Source organism: Anas acuta, chromosome 2, assembly GCF_963932015.1.
Source record: "Anas acuta chromosome 2, bAnaAcu1.1, whole genome shotgun sequence".
Classification (NCBI taxonomy): domain Eukaryota; kingdom Metazoa; phylum Chordata; class Aves; order Anseriformes; family Anatidae; genus Anas; species Anas acuta.
The window spans coordinates 32,774,395-32,793,427 of record NC_088980.1 but is presented as its reverse complement, the minus strand read 5'-3'; the positions used below and the strand labels follow the sequence as shown (position 1 = coordinate 32,793,427).

General features: G+C 37.5%; 1 protein-coding gene across 2 annotated transcripts in view; it reads right to left on the bottom strand.

Annotated features, from left to right (window-relative positions):
* Positions 1 to 19,033, bottom strand: part of ITGB8 (integrin subunit beta 8) — a 47,246-nt gene that overhangs the window by 1,843 nt on the left and 26,370 nt on the right. The window contains exons 7-14 of one of the 2 annotated variants that reach the window (XM_068674151.1): positions 16,339 to 16,434; positions 16,156 to 16,245; positions 13,481 to 13,615; positions 10,189 to 10,594; positions 8,398 to 8,623; positions 7,294 to 7,397; positions 6,049 to 6,212; positions 224 to 5,956 (exon numbers count right to left, since the gene is read on the bottom strand). In XM_068674151.1, coding sequence (XP_068530252.1) covers positions 5,834 to 5,956; positions 6,049 to 6,212; positions 7,294 to 7,397; positions 8,398 to 8,623; positions 10,189 to 10,594; positions 13,481 to 13,615; positions 16,156 to 16,245; positions 16,339 to 16,434 — 1,344 coding nt within the window. In that variant the 3' untranslated portion in view covers positions 224 to 5,833. Of the gene's footprint in view, positions 1 to 223; positions 5,957 to 6,048; positions 6,213 to 7,293; positions 7,398 to 8,397; positions 8,624 to 10,188; positions 10,595 to 13,480; positions 13,616 to 16,155; positions 16,246 to 16,338; positions 16,435 to 19,033 lie in introns of those variants that run through there. The other variant, XM_068674150.1, reaches the window with a different exon arrangement.

Below are 19,033 nucleotides of genomic sequence, written 5' to 3'. Positions count from 1 at the left end.
CCCATCCCAATTGTGCATTCATCTGTTTGTCTGCAACTGATAAACTGGTATTCCTTGTATTTAGACTGATCTCTCCTGACCCAGTATTATTCCATTTAAAAACACTGTAATCATATAATTCCTCTTCTGGACATGTACATACATCTTAATGAAAATGCTTTACTTCTTAAAGAGGTGAGGATCTCTTTCTTATCACAAATATCCTAGGCATTAAAAATATGAAAATTCTGTATGGATTAAATATTGATTTTATTTTTTAGAGAGCAAGTACAATGATGTTGCATTAAAATAATGCTATGTCATAGTTGTTACAGCTCTGATAGAAAAATAAACATCTCAATATACTACAGTGTCAACTCATTAATAAATATCAAAATAGAAGTTAGTAGTCAACTGAAATTAATAAACAGCTATAAAAGTATACTATTTTAAATAATAAAATATTCAGTATATTTCCAGACAAACAAAAGTAGTGATTTAAAGTATCATTTAAAAGTATCATTTAAAATGGAAAATGGACAGTAAGAAGTTACAAATTTATTTAAAACCTTTTCCCTTACTAACATTCTCTATGCATAAAATCTAGAGAAACATTATTTATCTGTATATATTTTTTACAAAAGGTAGTATATGTTAAATAGAAAGTTTAAAACTGTAGTATTTTTAATAGTTGTCACACCATTGCTAAATAAGACACTTTAACATATCTTTAGGTTCTGAAGCAGTAGTAGGTAAAAGTGAAGATGTTAGCACACTGAATTCTTCTAACACAAATGACTTTCCAAACAAATCTCTCATCTTTCAACGTCTCCCTTCAAAATATAACTGGAACAGCTCAAACACAGTATAGGTATAAGGATGAGAAGTTAGCATTTGGATAGAGATATCATTTTAATGAATGCCAGATTTCAAAACTTTTTTCTTTTAAAGGAGGTATACTTTTTTTTTAACAGTACGTGCAGAAAAGGAAACAGAGAAAATGCATTCCAGAGCAGCATTTCTTAAACTGAAGAATTTACTACTTTTATGTATTTATTTTGTTTCAACTTTTATTTACATATTTGTTTTCAGAAAGACCAATCATTCTGAGCTGGCTTGCACTCAGTGAAATCCCACTGATTTGATTCACTATAAAATACATTCACATTGGCTACTTTTAACTGTTTTTTCCTCTCCGTGAATTTCAACTCTGTGCTATCCATGAGATTCTGTGCACTGAGCAGTGTCAAGATCATCATTGAAAAGTAGTGTTGTTCTTAACTATTGCTCCATTCCTGCTTAAATAAATCTTGCTCTTCTGTTTCAAGTGGACAGCGAGAACACTGGCACTATGTTTCCCTCATAGAGCAGAGTAAACATCACCCAGCACTCATTCAGCATTAATGTCTCTATGAGAAGTGCCCTTTCCTGGCTACAGAAAACTTGACTTAAGGCTGGCAAGTGCAGATCTTGGGGCTGGGCTGAAGTCAACGGGTAGATGCCCAAAGCATTCTCAGAAGCTCTCAAGGAGGCCTGAAGCATCCATGTTTACAGTACTTACTGGTACCAGTTGTCTCTTTCTAGATTAAATGCAAGCATTTTTTGATGAGTAAAGATGTAAAAAGCCTGTAGAGCTGAGGATTGCAGACTGTACACTATGTATTTCCAATGCGTGGACAAGCGTTGGAAATACAGGACAGAAACAGTGTCACCCCTGCCCAGCCAGCCTGCTCTGAAAAGGCTTCCTGCCGTGACATGTGGAGCAGCGTGGTCTCAGAGCACCATCTCTGTAGGGATGCTATGGGAAACTGTAAGGTGCCTTGTGTCTGCTTGGGATGCCCACTGCAAAAGCAGTAGGACCTCTCTGTCCTGGGCTTCACTATTCCTTATGGACTAAGGGTTGCTTGAAGCTGCTTCACATGTTCACTCCCCGTTTGCAACACGTGTGCATTTAAGTATGCACACTAAACAGGAAACAAATATATATGATCAGACTGGGAAAATAATTTTTTCCACTGCAGTCTGAAGAATACTTTACATAGCAGGTTTTCATGACACCATAGAGAGGAAAAAATAAATCCAGTTGATTATAATGGATAAAATGTAAACTATGCCTATACAAATGTCCTTCCTTTTTAAGGTCCACTTGAAACACTGCTTGTGAACGTAAGGGAATTTCAGCTGGGCACAATGAAAATTCCTCACATACCATATGCACGTTTTCTGGATGAAACAGCTATTTTCCCACACACATCTACAGTGATGTTACTAACATGCTCATGATGCTTGGAAATAATGCATAGTATTTCTTCATTTTAGAGTCTAAAAAAAATCTGAAGATGCATGTTTTAATTGCATAATAGTGTCACTTCTAAAATGTTATACAATTGATAAACGGTAAAAATAATGTGGAATTATAATTAAAAATTATACACACAGATTTTTACCATTAACAAATCTGCTTTGAAGAGTCACGCAGATGCTCTGTCTCAGAGGAAATCTAAAAGCAATCGTGCTAACCAGTTATGAGGTGCCACAGTATCTGTCTGTATATTTTTGGGTATAGGCATGCGGTCAAATCATTTGACCTTTTTTTCATTTTTTAAAGCATTGTAGTATATGAAGTTTTATTTAAAAAGTTTGAAATGTGCTATTCTGAGGATAGATTTTTCCCACCTATTTTTACTAGCATCTTTGATGCACAATACATTGAAAACTAATCTGAATTAATTTGTCTGTAATATCTAAGCACTATAGGAAGCACAGGCCTTCTGCAATTGCTGAGGAAATTCCTTGTGAATTACAGGCTGCTTTCTCATTTAAGGTCATGTGCTGAGGGAACACAGCTCCCTAAATAGTGAGGCTTTTGTTGGGCTATTCATCTCCCGCAGCAGCTCTTCTGAAAAACATGGTCAAAGGCAGAGCGAAACAAGTACCAAGTAAAGCCAGAGTTTCTCATGGATAGATTCCATCCCCAGAAACAAAGCCTCCTCCCAAGGATCCTGCTCTATATAGGCTCCCCATGGGCTTTATAAAAGCCTTGACCTGTCACATTAGCAGCAGCTTATTCTTTTTCACTAGCTCCCTCCACAATACAGCAAAACACTGAGTGAGATGCAAGAAAAGGCCTTAAAAATTATATATATTCAATATATATATATTTTTTGCCTTAGGACAGCAAGCAGTTTACATTGCAATTTTGTCTTGCAAGCCTGCTCAATGCAACCAGAGCACATGAAACATTCAGGCAGGTGTGTGATAAGGAAATACTGGCCATGCCCCTTCACAGGCAGCACTGCAATGCCAACAAAGTGCTACAGGAGAAGACTGGCAGCTATGTGACGTCTGGATGATGGGTGATACAGATCAGATCTTTCTACCCCAAAGACCCCAGTTCCATTGTCCCCTACCCACACAATTAACTCCCTCTAACAGAGAAAAAATAATTTCTAGAGAAAAAAAACAAAACAATAGCTAACACTTCAGTAAGTAGCTTAAGAGCTGTAATGAGAAACGTATGCTGAGGAATCTTTTCTGTTCAAAAAAACTGTATCACATTGTTTAAAGAACATAACCATGTTAGCCTTTTGTTAAACACTCAGATATTCCTGAGTGAGGTTGTATTTCTTTGCTTTTTTTTGCTAAGTGAAACAGAAAATCAGAGATTTTGTTTCTTACTTGCCTAAAAATACTACCAAATTGTGACAAGGACAATAGTAAGCAAACCTTTGCAGATCTTTTATCTTAATTCCACTGATACCAATGGCTCAGAGTCTGTTAACTTACATGGGAGGAAAATGGTTCTATGCATTTTAAAAAGAAAAGGAAAGTTCAAGGTATAGTTAATACATTACAGAGCAAATCTTCAGACAGAATTAATTTATAACTAAGATGTTACAATGAAGCAATCAGTAAAACCAGGGTCAGTGTAAGGATGACCTTTACTTTTAGCTGAATGGTCGGAAGTTCGGGGACTACTTTGGGGATTGCTTCAGAAACATCAGAAACATTTCATATGTTAGTTCACAACTATTAAAAAAAAAAAAAACAAAAAAAAACAACCTAAAATCTAAACCTTTTATGACAGTTTAATTGAAAGACCACTGCTCTTGTTTTTATTTTTCTCAGTCCCTCACTTGACACATGACCCAAGAAATTCATTGTGAACACTCACATAATATTAATTTGTTTTGCATCCTACCCTCCTGTCACCTCTATATTACTCAGATTTCAGTAGGAATTTAAGAAATATTGAATATGAAATATTAATACATACTAATTTCTACCAAACTGCATAGAAAGTGGTCCTGTTTTGTTTGTGTTACTCTTATCTATGGCGATTACAGATTAATATTTCAGTAATTAATATTGCTAAAATGACTGCATAATACCTTATGAGATGATTTTTTTTTTTCTTTCCAGCAAGATTTTAGTGCACATTTCACAGACAATGACCAGAATTTCTTAGGGTCTTGGAGAGTAATTAAGGCAAGTAAAGGTTAGCTGACTCTTCCAATTAGCATACAGCCATAACGCGTTTTCTACTGCTACAGCCAGTTTCAAGGGTAAGAAAATGCTTCAGTTTGACCTTGTAGCTCAAATTCTGCACTCAGATCAGCTTATATTGGTCCCACTATGTTTAGAAGAGTTTTGCCCATCTCTGAAGGCAGAATCTAATCATACATTTATTAAGTCAATTAATGTGTTCTCTTGAGAAAATGACTCCTGTCTTCCTCACCTTCTTTCAAACTGCAGATTATTTTTCACATCACACTGGACACATTTCTCAATGCACAGTCACAAAAATTGAAGTGGTTAAGTAAGAATTCAAGAAAACTAATCCCGCCAACTAATTTACTTAGAAAAAAGAGCACGTATGTAAAATCAGACTTATGTCTGACATACAAAAAGAACAAAGCCCTCATTTGGCAAAACACTGACATGTAGCTAGCAAACCAAACACATCTCTGGTGCAGTTTATCTGATTGCAATGGAGTTGATGCTGCTGACTCCAAAGGCCAAGTGAGGCCATCAGTGATGCCATGTAGGCATCACTGTAGCATGACACTGGTGGACAGAGGAGCTCTCATTTTCTGTATCCACTTAGTTTTTCAAATATCTTAAAATTCATACAAAAGTTTTTATGTTGAAACAAATAAAAAAGCTAAAAATTTCTCTCTATCAGATATAAATTATCTTTAAGTGACATAATGCATAAAAAACTATATATATATATTTATCTGTGTGTGCACGTGTGTATACACACACAACTATGCACACACACCAGTAACTAAGCACTCATTTAATCCAGTCATTTTTATTAAGTAACGAGGAAAAGCTAAGAGGCTAAAGCAGACAAATCAGTGGAATTTAGTCAACTGAGAGAACTATAAAAGTACCATTTACTCTATTTAAGAGCATTTGAATAGTTTCACCTATTGCTATAACATACAGCAATGTTAATATTTCAGTCACAGCTTTGTCCATTCTTACAGAGCATATCAGTACTAGCTACATGTACAGCGAGATCAGTGCTTTGTCAGACCTGTTCATATCTACATTCTATGCCAGAACTAAATAAATTAGAATACATTAAAGTGCTACATCAACACTAATGTTCCTGAACAGTAGTAACGCACATTCCTCTTCCAAAAAATAAAAAAATAAAAAAATACAGCAGCTATAGTTCAAACATAGTCACATTATGTGAATATGCTTACATGTCACTTTGTTACAGTATCCAACAAAATGCATGACACAAAAACAAACAGCAACAGTCAAGACTCTGACAGAGTGGTAACTTTTAAAAAATAAAGAATGATGAAAATAGAAATTTGCAGAAAACACACAGTCTTCAGAATTCACACTTGAAAGTTTCGTTTAATCGTAACTTGCTGATGTCGATATTTATTTCCTCTGGTTTGTCTCGTCTGTATGTTACTGTTCTTGTACAAACAGTAGGCAAAAACATCTTATCCTTGAAGGAGAAGATACAATTTTTATCAACAATTAGCTAACTTTTATGTGCAAGAAAATATTACTGAATAGGATGGCTCGGAAATCAATTACCTTCTTTGTTGCAGACACTCTGTAATCAGCTGAAGATTTAACTTTATTGCTATTCCCCTGCAGAATTATCTGCCTGATGATAAGTACAACAAGCAACCCAATCAGAAATGTAACTATAAAGATTATGGAAAACACTCTGAAGTAGCTTCGTCCAGAGAAACATTCTGCAATGAAAGGAAAACACAAGTGAAAAGCCAAGCACAAGGAATCTGCACATTCCTCAAGCACGTTTATGCCTGCTGCATATTAAAAGGGCATAAATGTAACACAAGTCTGATAAAAAGTAAAGGGAAAATAAGTTGCCATACACAAACTATTAAAACAAAGCACATCAAGACCAAATGGTCAAGTATTATTTTTTGAATCTATAAAAGTAAGAGTAAGGCTTCACTGTGTTGGCCACCATAAATTCTCTGCCAACTGATGAGTTTACAGCTGAAACAGAGAAGATGAATTTGTGGAGGCGTGCGATGCCAAAACAGTTTAATTTTCACAAGATTAGAGCACATATAATCGGCAAAATATGAAAGAAAACACAGTTTCTTGATTACTTGTCCAGTACTCTTTTCACTGGCCAACTTCTCTCACACAGTTGGCTTTCTTCTAATTAATATGAAGCCCAAGAGAAAAGTGTTCTCAATTAGTTTTCTCATTTATGAACCTTAAAAGAGAAAAATGTGAAGTGACAAAATAGCCATTTATATCCTTTTTTCTTGCAGTGTGGACCGTTTAAGCTTTACAATATTTTATCAAAAAATATTTTAGTCTTTCAAAGTCCTCATAACTATATATATATATTTTGTACTTGAACACATTTTCTTGAACAATAAAAATACTTGAACAGTATTTAAACATTGCTGAAAGTGAGGTAGGCATTATTTAATTATTCTTAATTTCTGGTAATTTCAAATTATGTATACATATCTGAAGTAATAAAACACCCAAATGCCATTATGGATATTTATAAATATTTCTTTAAGCATTACTCAGGCAGGATTCGTTATTATTAGATGTAACTTCTCATGGAGTTGGGAAGTCTATTTAGCAATGCTTGCCAGTTACATTTCCTGTTATTATTTATCTTTTATTTTCCCTGAAGCTAGGAGTGATTGCTCCCTTTTTCCTGCTTTGTTATTACAATAATACTGACACACTTTTGAAAGACATTGTAACAGTGGTGAATTCAATTATTAATCCTGACAGATTTTCATCTCTTACCAAAATTACCTAGAAAATACCACATACCTGAAGTTTGGTCAATGTAATGCAACAGGTAAGCACATGAGGTTTTACACTGGTCAAGTTTAGCTTGAGATGCATTGTTAGAATGATGGCACTGAACACAATTCCTATGAAAGAGAAATATCATTAAAACCTATGTCTTCCTCTGCATTCCCCTTACAGAGATTGTATCAACAAGCTGATGCATCACTTGCACATAATGTTTCCCTGTTGTTAGTAAAAACATTGCGACATTTACTATTATTTTTTTGAAATGTGATGATGCATTTTATCCCTGTGATACTTCTCAGAACTGACCAGACAGATGTAATTAAGTAAAGCATCTCACTGGCCTCAAGCCACTTCCATCCGGCCCCTGCTCTGCACTTTGTGATGTGTGTTCTTCAGGAGGGTAGCTGAGGGTCTAGCACCATCTCTTCCCATTACAGACTCTAGTTCAGTCTTAGTCTTTCTTACCTATCAGTCTCATTGGGACACATGCTTGACTTTGGACAAATTTCAGCCAGCAGGGCTAACTGCATTTTACCTAGCAGTCACCTTTTCACACATGGCTCAGCTTGTCCCTCCAGCTGAGCTATTATTCAAATGAACGTACATACACAATCATTTCTACTGCATTTCCCTTTCCAACAGAGGCCTACGGGTCACTTTCTTATCCACTGTGGGATGCAGCATGGTTACATGTGCTAACAGGAGAGCCTAAGGACAGGGTTTAATTTACTCTTTAAGTCAGCCCCAGTCTGTGTGTCACCAACAGGATGGTCTAAATTCTTCCCTCCTCTGGCTGCTGATTTTGACTTCCTTCCCTTCCTTAAATGGATAGGGAAAAATGACATGGCTTAGAATTAGCACACCAAAACCAAGCGTAGTGGGGAATGCCGTTCTCTGGGTAAGACCAGCCCTGCTCTGCTGAGCGATGATGGTGACAGTGCACAGGTACAGCTCTTTTTCCACACCTCTATCCTTCATCAGGGAAGCACAAGGATTTCTGATTGAGTTTCCTACAGCCTAACATCTAAGAAAAACAGCACACATCTAGCCAAGCAAAAATATTCCTCCTGGTTTCAACGTTACAGTTAAACATCAAGTCTAGCATAAGAGACGTACCAGTTTTCTTCACAGGCTTTGTTACAAGCAGGGCAATATTCACAGAAACGGCCAAAGCTTCTTGGGTCAGTGCACTCACACTTTCCACATACACAATTTCCTCTTCCACTGCAAATCTGGCCCTTTGAATTCAGGCACTGTTTTGCTGATTGTAATGAACACTGGCAACGGTCCCCTTCCCAGCCAGCAAAGCATTTACATTTACCAGCTTCACATTCACCATTACCTACAACATCAGATAATCTTGAGTCATACACTTTTATGAAAACAGAAAGTCAGTTTTTACATGCATACGTTTGTATTGCTGATGCCTTGCTGATAAGTTTTTTAAGTTAACAAATCCGGCTGAAATTGTCACCATGATATGTATTTATGACTGTTGTTTGTTGCTTATTTGAGAAAAATATTATTTCTACCTTCATCTCATCCTAAAATATTTTACTAGGATTTTCCCTGTTGCCTTGGATGAAAGCAGCAGTGATTAAAAATTACACAACTTTCAGGAACGTAGTCTTCAAGCCAAATAAATAAACTTCTCTGTAGCAATAAAGCATTCAATTCATATAAAGGGCAAGCTTTTGGGAGGAAGGAATATCAAGTTCATGTGCACATGCCATTATTTTTTACTTTTTCTTTTCAGAAGCATCCATTACAACAATGCTTTTCTGACTTTCTAGAGGACAGATGACTGAGCAGGAGAGGTGGCTATGCTCTATTTATGAACTGTGGGTTGTGTAATAAGAACTTAAAATGCACACCCTCAAGGACTCAAAGGCTACAAAGAACCTCTGGTGGCCTTTATAATTTTCCAGGCAAAGAAGTGAGAGCTTTAGGGCAAAATCTACATGTTTTTCATGTTGCAATACACTTAGGCAGGTGTACAATTGACACGCTGGCAATGTTTAGTCACAGTTTTACAGTGTGGGAAAACACCTTTACGAAATACAGAAACAGCACATAAAGCACTTGCAGGTCTAGCAAATCTCTTGAGATCTCCCCAGCTATGCCTCAGCAGTATGTGTTTCACACACACTGCAATAGCCTTTCTTGTGATCCAGGGACCCATACACACAAGCTACGGGGAGATGGTTGCATGGGATCCCCAAAGAGGCAGTGAGGATAGAGGATAGACTGCCCCTTCATCTGCCTGGGCTGGGCAAAAGGCAGGTAAAGGAATCATAGGGCATCTCAGTGCAAGGCTTTGCATTCCAGCAAGGGGCATACTCCTTGGACAGGAGACTCCATCACACATGAGAGACCCCAACACCTCTTAGATAAAAATTTCCCTGTTTCTTCTTCCACCACATCTCAGGCTTTGTGAGCTCACAAATTTGAGAGGTCTGCTTAGGTTAAGAAATAAATTCACAAAGTTTTTGGGCTACAGAAGAAGGTTGAGAACACGAACCATAATTCTTTGTGTTGAAATGAAGTATTTAAAGAATTAGGTAACATTATTTCTCTCCATTTTATGTAAAGTTCACAGTCACCAACAGAGCAAAACCAAAGAAACTGTGCCAAAGCCCCTAGTATTTCTCTCTATTTATCCTACCGTAGCAGAAAAAATTGGTCCCTCAGTTCACAAATTGGTCAGCATAGAGTGAAATGAAAGGAGGCAGGACAGCAGAACAGATTTAAAAATACTTCAAAAATTACTTTTGAGGGGAAATAATATATTCTGGTAGAGACAGTGATACTGATTAAATCACATTTTTCCATAATAAGATTAACTTAAATGTCTCAGAAAACAAAACAAAAGAGAAACAAAGCACAGACTTAAATTCAACAGCTTACCAGAACATAAGTTTCCCTGGTGATACGGGCAGGAAAAGTCATCCATTTCGCAGTACTTGCCATACACCTTGCCTAGCTTGTTTTTGTAGCAGAAACATTTTCCATCTATGCAATTTCCTTGACCACTGCAGATTGGCTGGTTCGGGTGTTGCCTGCACCTCTCAGAATGAACCGTATCCCCATGAGAGCTACAGTCGTTGTCACTGCAATCGGGCTGTCTGCCATCAGGAAAAGTTTCATCAGCCCACACTCTTTTCTGCCTTGCACTATCTCCACTCTGACACGCACAGCTTTTCTGTACATGAATGATGGTGGTTTCATTGAAACCAATAGGCTTAAGTATTGCATATTTTCTTCCTCCGGTTGTGTCACATCCTTTCATTGTAACTGATACATTGAAAAGAACCTAAGAAGAAATACAGATATATTTTACATCATTACAATTTCCTATAAACTGCTTACATTTTTTAACAAACAAATAAAGCAGAATCTCACATTATATGTGCACTAGCTGGTAATAAGAAAAGATACAGTGCCCATTTGTGAAATATATTAGCAAAGATAGGCATCACAAATACAGTTAAACCATAGCAGCAGTCTACTTCTCCTACTGCAGAAGACAAGTTTAATACAAGTTAAATACCCATAGAAGTACCACAGTCCTCCTTTTATTTAAAGTGTTCATTCTGTGTAAATTATAGAAACATTCAAGATAGCTTGAGCAAGATAAACACAAACAGAAACAGCGATACTCATCATAAAAACAATCTATAATAAATGTCCTTGTTGCAGAAAGTGCCTTCTGTGGAAACAGAAAATATACAGACTTTTTCTTTGGGAGGCCCTACCTACTCCAGCTAAAACACAAAAATGGCTCACACATTAGCAGCAGCTTATTTTTTCCTTTCCTGTGATGGGGATGAAACAAGAGAGTATTGCTGCTCTTGCTGTGGTCCTGGGCAGACCAAGTGCAGCTTTGGGATGGACCCAGCACCCATCTGCTGCCCATGGCATGCCCTCACCACCATGCCCTGCGTCCTTGCCTCTGGTAGAGCTCTGTGCAGCATCAGGCCCTGTGGCTTTCCAGAGCTTTGGCACAGGGCCCTGGCTCATTTTGGTGGCTGGTAACTGCCACGGAGTCGGCATCAGTGGCTACCAAATTTCTGACAGCTTTGATATCTGTGATAGTTTCACCATAGCAGTCTTTGTATTTCACAGCTACCTTTATTTTTCTTTTTTTGCCCGGTGGGCTCCTGACAGGGTATTCTCACTAAGGCTGCATAGCCTGCTGGCTGTGAACAACTCTTTCTGGCCTCCTTGCAGAGAAAGCACCACCAAGAAGACAAGGTGAAACAAGGGCCTGACAGACACAAGTACCTTTACTTTTTACCACCAAAGAACAAAGATTTCCAGCTCAAAAGAACTGAAAATGTAAGAAACTGATTACATGGGAGGCTGAAAGCATCCACAGAGACTGTGAGCATTCATTTCTTGGCGGTCCCCCTCTCCCGCTGCGCCCCCACCCTGCTTGACAATGGCAGCTTTGTGGCCAGCCAGGCTGCGGCTGCCTACACGAACAGGAGAAGAATGCAATCCAGAGCATGCACTTCTTAACTGTCCCATCCAGGGTGCATAAAGGCTTTGTCTCTCTCTTTTTGCTTTTCTTCTTCTTTTTTTTTTCAAGTGCACTATTGCGCGTGTAACCCCTCAGCTGCCTGCAGCCTCTGTGCTTGAGGCTTCTTCCATTAGAAAGTGTGGATATACCCGAAGGATTCACACGGCAGGTGCAGATTGTGTGGGGGGAGGAAAGGCTGCAGCTAGAGAACGTGCTTTGTGTTCGACACAGAGCCCTGCTGGAAAACATGATCTTCACGTACACCGCTGGAGGATCAGCGAGGAGATGGGAGGGAAGCACAAACCATGTCTGGCTTGTGAGTCATTAAATGTGATGGGTCTGAACACAGCAGCAGAAAGATTAAACTTATTACAACTAAATAATTATGGCACCGTGAACACTGACGCTCACTAATTGCCAAAGTTAGTTTTGCACCCTGAAGAGGCCATAGGATTCTTCCCAAATATAATACACTTTTGTGTTTTGGTAAGAAAAGGAAGGAAGAAGGATTAGACAATGAAAGGAATGTGAGAATTAAGGAAAAGCATTTAGCCTGTAAACAAATACTGAAAGGAGGATTTATGGTTAAAAATAAATTAATCTCTTGAGGATGGCTCATTTTCAACCGCAGTAAGCTTTAAGACCACATGCAATCTTTTACAATCAACTGGCTCAGCTTTTTATTAAAAAGAACCAGATATAAATATTTTTCTTTTCATTAAACAGAACAAATTCCAATCCTATTTCTTATGACATACACAGGGAACAACACTGTAGAGGAGTTAAGAAGAAAAACATATCATATCTCCCTTAAAGAGTAGCATCTATTCAGCAGCAAATTATTCAGACAAAATACAGAATAGTATAAAACACATTTAAATGAACATATTTAAAACTCCCATGTTTAATCTACTGTTTTGCTTTGCTATTTCTACACACAGACACAATCAAATCCCATCAGCTGAGCTGTGTGTACATTGCAAGAAGGAAAGAACTCCTTGACCCCACTCTCCAGAAACACAGACCTCTTCCTGGCAAGCTACTGGTCCAAGCAATCAAATAAATATATCAAGGCACAGAGAAGTCGTTCTCGGAAGAAAATTGTGTTCCTTATATAAGCCAGACATCTTCCCCTGCATTTTCACAATGCATGATGCTCCAGTTTTAAAAGCCATTTCATTCAGTAGGTGGCACCAATCCAAATGGGGATAAATCATTTCATTAATTTAATTTATAAAATAAACTAGTTACCCATGACTCTGAGTGTGCAAGAAGGCTAGCAGAGCAAGGAGAGGGAAAGGTGGCATCTCCTACAGATCCAAGTAGCACAAATTCCAATGATTCTTTTCCATTGGGTGATTATCTTTCAACCTCTTTAAGTACAAATTTCATCACAATGAACACAGCCATTGTGTCCAGCAAAGGACAAAGAAGGATAGTTTTAATAGACATTAGCTTTCAGGAAAAGCTTTCAGCCTTAGTCTCATGAGATTAGTGAGAATTGAAATAAGATTCAGGAAAAATAAAACCCAAGAATAATAGAGAGTCTGTGATAATTAATCAGTAAAATCCAGTTTCAGTTTGAGTAAATCGCTAGAAGATTTCACACCATTGAAACCCAACCAAACAGAAAAATAAGTATTCCAGATCGTTGAAGAAAGAGAACTATAAACATACTTCTTCATTATATCCCACATTTTTACATCCTTCCATGCCAGTTTTTTTACTTCCATCAGGACAGATTGCAGTGATATTGAAATTAAGATCCTGGATCTGGTTATCCACTTGGATTTTCACTTCAGAGATTAGTTTCTGTAACCAGAAAACAACTTTTAGTTGCATTGCATCTCAATATATAATGTGTACTAGTGACTAATACCAAGTACTGCTACTATGACTAACTAAAAATGAAGAAAGCTTGTCTGTATGAATAAAGGAATGAATTAAAGCATTGTTTCCCATATAAAGACTTGATTACGTTTTCCAGATAAAAAATGTTGTCAGCTTTTCTAAAATGGTTTTGAGGCTGTATTTTTGGCAATTTGAAAATCTATTCCAGCAACCATGTGTAACAAAAAACAATTATTTTTTGAGAGATTATTCTGTATTTTAGCTAGACATTCAAAATAAAACAATAGACATACATACAGTCATTATTATTCAGCAGAAAAAGTTACTAATGAAATTGATGCTTTAAACTTCGGATGTTTTGCGTTTGTCTCAGCAATGTTTCCTCTGAGCAAAGCTTAGGGTGATACAAAGGCTACCGGGTTTGATTTATTTGGGTCAGCTAGGTCTATGTAAGTCAACAACTGGTTGATTCCCATTAGAGCTTTTTACAATATAAAATAATGAAAAAGCCAGCTACTTCGTAACTAGTATTTACTGCAACTTCTAAAATCTTAGTAATTATAAAAAGAATATTACTTCTTTTCCCTTCTGCAATTATATTAAAACTCTATACAATTCTATGAGATTAAAATTGCACAAAAAGATTATTAAAATTCATTGCATTTTACTATTTTTAAAATAGGATATTTTATTGTTACAAATAGAAATTTAATTACATGAATATGAACATATGCTTATCTTAGTGACTTTTTGAAAATTAGTGACTCATCCTTGGCTTTTTAGACAGGGATTTTCACCCAGGGTTTTCCACAACTAAGCCTAAGGCTTCCCTGCTTAGAAAAAGAGTGCAAGAGGCTCACTGCCATCAAACATCAACACTAAATTTATTTTCTTATGTAAGTACTTTTGCTATCAAGAAAGCAAAACATTCAAGCCCTGTTCACTGTGTGTTTGTATATTACAAGCCACTAAAAACATGATAAAAAACCTCAGAAGTATCAAGTCCAATGGAGTTAGAATGCGAAGGAAAATACTGTCAAAAAAATGAAAATAAAGTAAGAACAAACTGGGGGTGGCTGGAGCAGGAAAGTCCCACAGAATCTTCTATTTAAATAAAAGGATTATTTTGTAAATTTTTATTTCCTCTCCTTGAATATTTGCCCTGTAGTATACTGTAAAAACTCTGATTCACTTTAGGATGGACAGTCTAAAAGGGGCAAAAGAACCATGAGTTTCAATACTATTTTTTTTGCCAGCAGTATTTTACAGTTTTCTGCAAGCCTTTATATTCAAAATGAAATTTCTTGATTTCATAAGAGAAAGTATAATACCAGAGAGAACTTTTATGCAATTTGATTATACTTCCTCTGCTTTTGACTGTCTTTGACTTCTGCACAACATTTCCAACATGAGACTGAAAAATGAGCACAAACCCACTCTATTGCTAGTAACAGACATGGGACTTGGCTCTTCACTAAAGCCAATGGCTGCTGAAAGCAACCAAATAGCCTAATTTACATTGTTAACCTAGTACAATGGATGATTCTATTCCATCTCCAAATAATTAATGTGATGCACATAAATACCTTGCATACAGGCTTGTAGCTGATTTTTCAGCTTTTGAATCTTGCATGTTTATGTAACTTGCACACCTTGACAGAATTCAACTGTCTAATCCATTACTTTTATTTTGCTGCTGCTCTGTGGGCTCCCTTTATTACATCAAATATATACTACATGTGTTTTTTTTTTTCAAACCTGTTTATCCCCCTTCCCACTCACTACCAAGATGACAGTCTCCACTTTCACGCTGCCATTTCCTGCCAAGCATTTATGAAAAAATAACTTAATGCTCTTTCCCATACTATGATTTCCAGCGGAGAACTCCTCCCAGAAGTTCACAAAACCATTTCCATTGTTTTCCCTCAAATCCCTATCAAAACTCTTCTTCGCTGCAATGCCTTAAAACCCTGAGTCATCACACTGCTTTGTGCAAAGCACATGCTGCTTTCCACAATACCCTGTTGTCAAACTGCATCCTTGTAAATTCCCACCTGTTGTCCATTTGCTAAGAATTCATGATGTAAAACCCCCTACATACCACTGCATCTTTTTGTTCTGAATTTATATGATGCCCAGATAGCAGTGCCAGGTTTATAACTAAAGATCTGAGATTCCAAAATGCAAATGAGACCGACTTTTCTTTTGAAGTAGCATGGCAAGAGGTGAAAAGAATCAAACATCATATTACGGAGTATCCTTAGTAAAGAAAAAGTGCCAGCCCTTGGCTTTGAGACCCAAACATCCTTTGAGATTGGAATTGTTATTGTGGGGCACTATCACCCACCACCAACCTGGACATTCAGAAAATTAGGAAACTTATCCTGGTGGACTTCAGATAGGAGTCAACATTCTGGAAATTCCAACTTTAGGCTCTAGACTCTGAAAGGTGAAAAAATCCTATACAAATACAGCATCCAACACCGTCATTCTGATCATACCTGATAGGCTTCTACCACCAAATCATTGAGATTTGCTGCTTGTGATTCTATTTGTCTTGCAACAGTACCAGGCAACAGAGGTAACAGATCCTGTGAAAAATACAATAATTTATGCACAGTTTTAACATTTAATATAAATACTGTGTTTTCAAATTTGGAAAAAGAATTTGTTTTCTAACCTACTTTATACCAATGGAACTGGCTTCCTTGAACTGCAAAAATAACATTGATGTTATTGTCAATCAATTTTTCAGAGAGTTGCCCAAGAGATGGATGCTCCTACAAAATACAACAGAAAAAAAAAAAAGAAGTTTAGTAGGGGAAACCTTACATTTTATATATGACACAATACAGGACTCCAAAGCCACTCTCATTCTTATTTCTAAATGTACAAATGAATGCTAGGCCTACAGCCAAAAGAAGGTGGGACTACCCAAATTAACAGACCGTGACAGAAAAAAACAAATCACCAGCACATCAAGTCAGCTGTGACAGGCTTCTCTGTTGTCAGCTAGGCAGTGGTGCTGCACACTGGGAGGACCAACTGGACCCTTCACACAGCACCATTTTGCTGGTTTGAGCCTGATGCTCATGAAACAGCAGCTGAATATGGTGTTGTCTGGAAGAACAGGATTCCTGAGAACAACATGTGGGTTCTTGTGCAAAAGTCAGGGAGGAGGAATGACATCAGATGAGGTATGCTTTTGGGGGTTGCAAGGTGAGTCATTAAGTTTGTTTCTCAGAAAGGTGTTTTGGCACCAGGAATCAGACACATCAGCTAAATAGGTCAGGTTCTGGCAACATCAATATCCTATACCTATCTTACAGCTGACACCTTTCTCCAAGACTTGCCTTAGGAGTGATGCCTCCAGCCATCACTGCAATGGCCTGCTACAGTTTCTGAACCATGCTGGTGCTTGAAGGTTTCATGAGTTTCACATCTCTCCTCCATGTTGACATTGTTCTACTTGGTGAACTGACTATTATAGCATGTCCTGTGCTGTGACCTGCCCTCCTATACTTTTTGTTGAAAGATCTGTTGTGGATTTGGGAACAAGAGATGTGTGGCTATCCCTCCATCCAAGAAACAGGGAACCACAGAGGTGTTCGTGCGGTCTCAGTAGGCTTCATACATTTGTGCTGCGTGGCATTCCTCCAGTTCCAGTACTCTAAAACAAACTGTATCTGAAAGTCACTGCTGATTTACCATATATGTGTCTGTGAATGCTTCCTAAGAGATAATTTCAACATTTAAAATTCATGACTAAAAATAGGGAAGTGACTGGGGCTTTTGCCTGTGTTTACCTTCCCCGAGTTTTCCTCAGGAGAGCAATAGACATACGTCAGGTTTTTCAATGTCTTTCACCCACATATTTCTGCTCTTTCTCTTCCTAACATTTTTCATCATCTGTCCCATATTCTTTCTCTCTGTCCCTCTCTCCTACACAAACACACTCTCCCTGTTTTCATGCACAATTCATTACTCCTCGGAGTGCCACTTGTTATTCAAGGCACCCTGCAAGTCAACTGCTATCCTAACAGTAATTTGAAAGCCAGGACAGCAGAGAAAAAGTTATGCAAGGGGGTAAAATCCATTTTCCACCACATTGCACTACTATAAATAGCCTTGTATAGAAAGAACAAAGGAATTCCTTGCTGCAGTTTGATCTTAGCAAGGATCTCAACTTATTTATTCTTGATAAGAGATTATATTTTTTAAGATAAGTGATGTATGTTAGGTAATACAGCAATAAACAGGCCTTCCTACAGCTGCAGCTGTGGAGCATGCCATATATGAGGGTCCAGAGAGCATAAATACCAGTACACAGCACATTTACATGTGAAGTGCAGCAGCAGTGGCCATGTTGCCATTTTCACAACACAGCATTAAGGCCTCTTCCCTTCTCTGTGACCACAGACCACAGGGACAGGGCCTCCATTGTCCTGCACAAACCAACATGCCACATGCACCAGGCTGGCAGATCACAGATGCACCAAGTGGTCCCAGGACATGTCCTAGCAAAGGAGATGTTCTACAAACACCTCCTGCACCGTGGGGCAGTGGTGAGGGATCATGAGAGGGTGCTCAAATGAGTCAGTCTGCTGGTTAACATATGACACTAGACATGTCCAAATGCCAGCAAAGTGCACCTTCAACATCTCTGCAACTAATGGCAAAAGTTTGAGATTGGTGGCATCAGAAATGGGTTTCCAACCCCTGATGAAACAAAAGCTTATTCAGATGGAGTTTACTGAAGTCAAGAGATGATACGCATAGACATGTGAAAGTTGTAGGGACTGGATCCCCAAACCACACAGCATGCTTACAAGTAATACTGGACTTCTGTCTGTTTCTTAGCTCTAACTCATTACAGTGTCCAGTTTGGTTAACAGTACATTAAATTCTCACTTCAGATTAGAAAGAAAAATTTCCTTCTTATTAGATTGTGTTTTTTTTTAAGCATCAGAAGAACCATACTATCTTCTTCATTTTAAGCATGTAAGGAGATGACATAAGGGACTATTGGTCACTTAAGGAGCCTCATATTGCTTGCTGTAAAAAAAACCTTGGTGTACATTTTTATCTTATCTACTCCTGCTACTGCTTAGGAGAATGTATTCTCATTTTAGATCTTCTTTCTTGTTCCAATTCCATCATTCGTTTTATTATTTTAACCTACTATATTAAGTCTAGAAGATAACTAATACAGACATTAAGTATTTGAGAAAGAGAGTGAACCAAGCACGTATCTAATTAAAATGGTCTAGATTTCTTTCTTACACTCTTTCTGACCTCTGCGTAACTACTTAAAAAAAGTTAGAAAGAAATAGGCAGAAAAATTAATAACTGGAAAGATATTTTTTTTTTGAAAATACA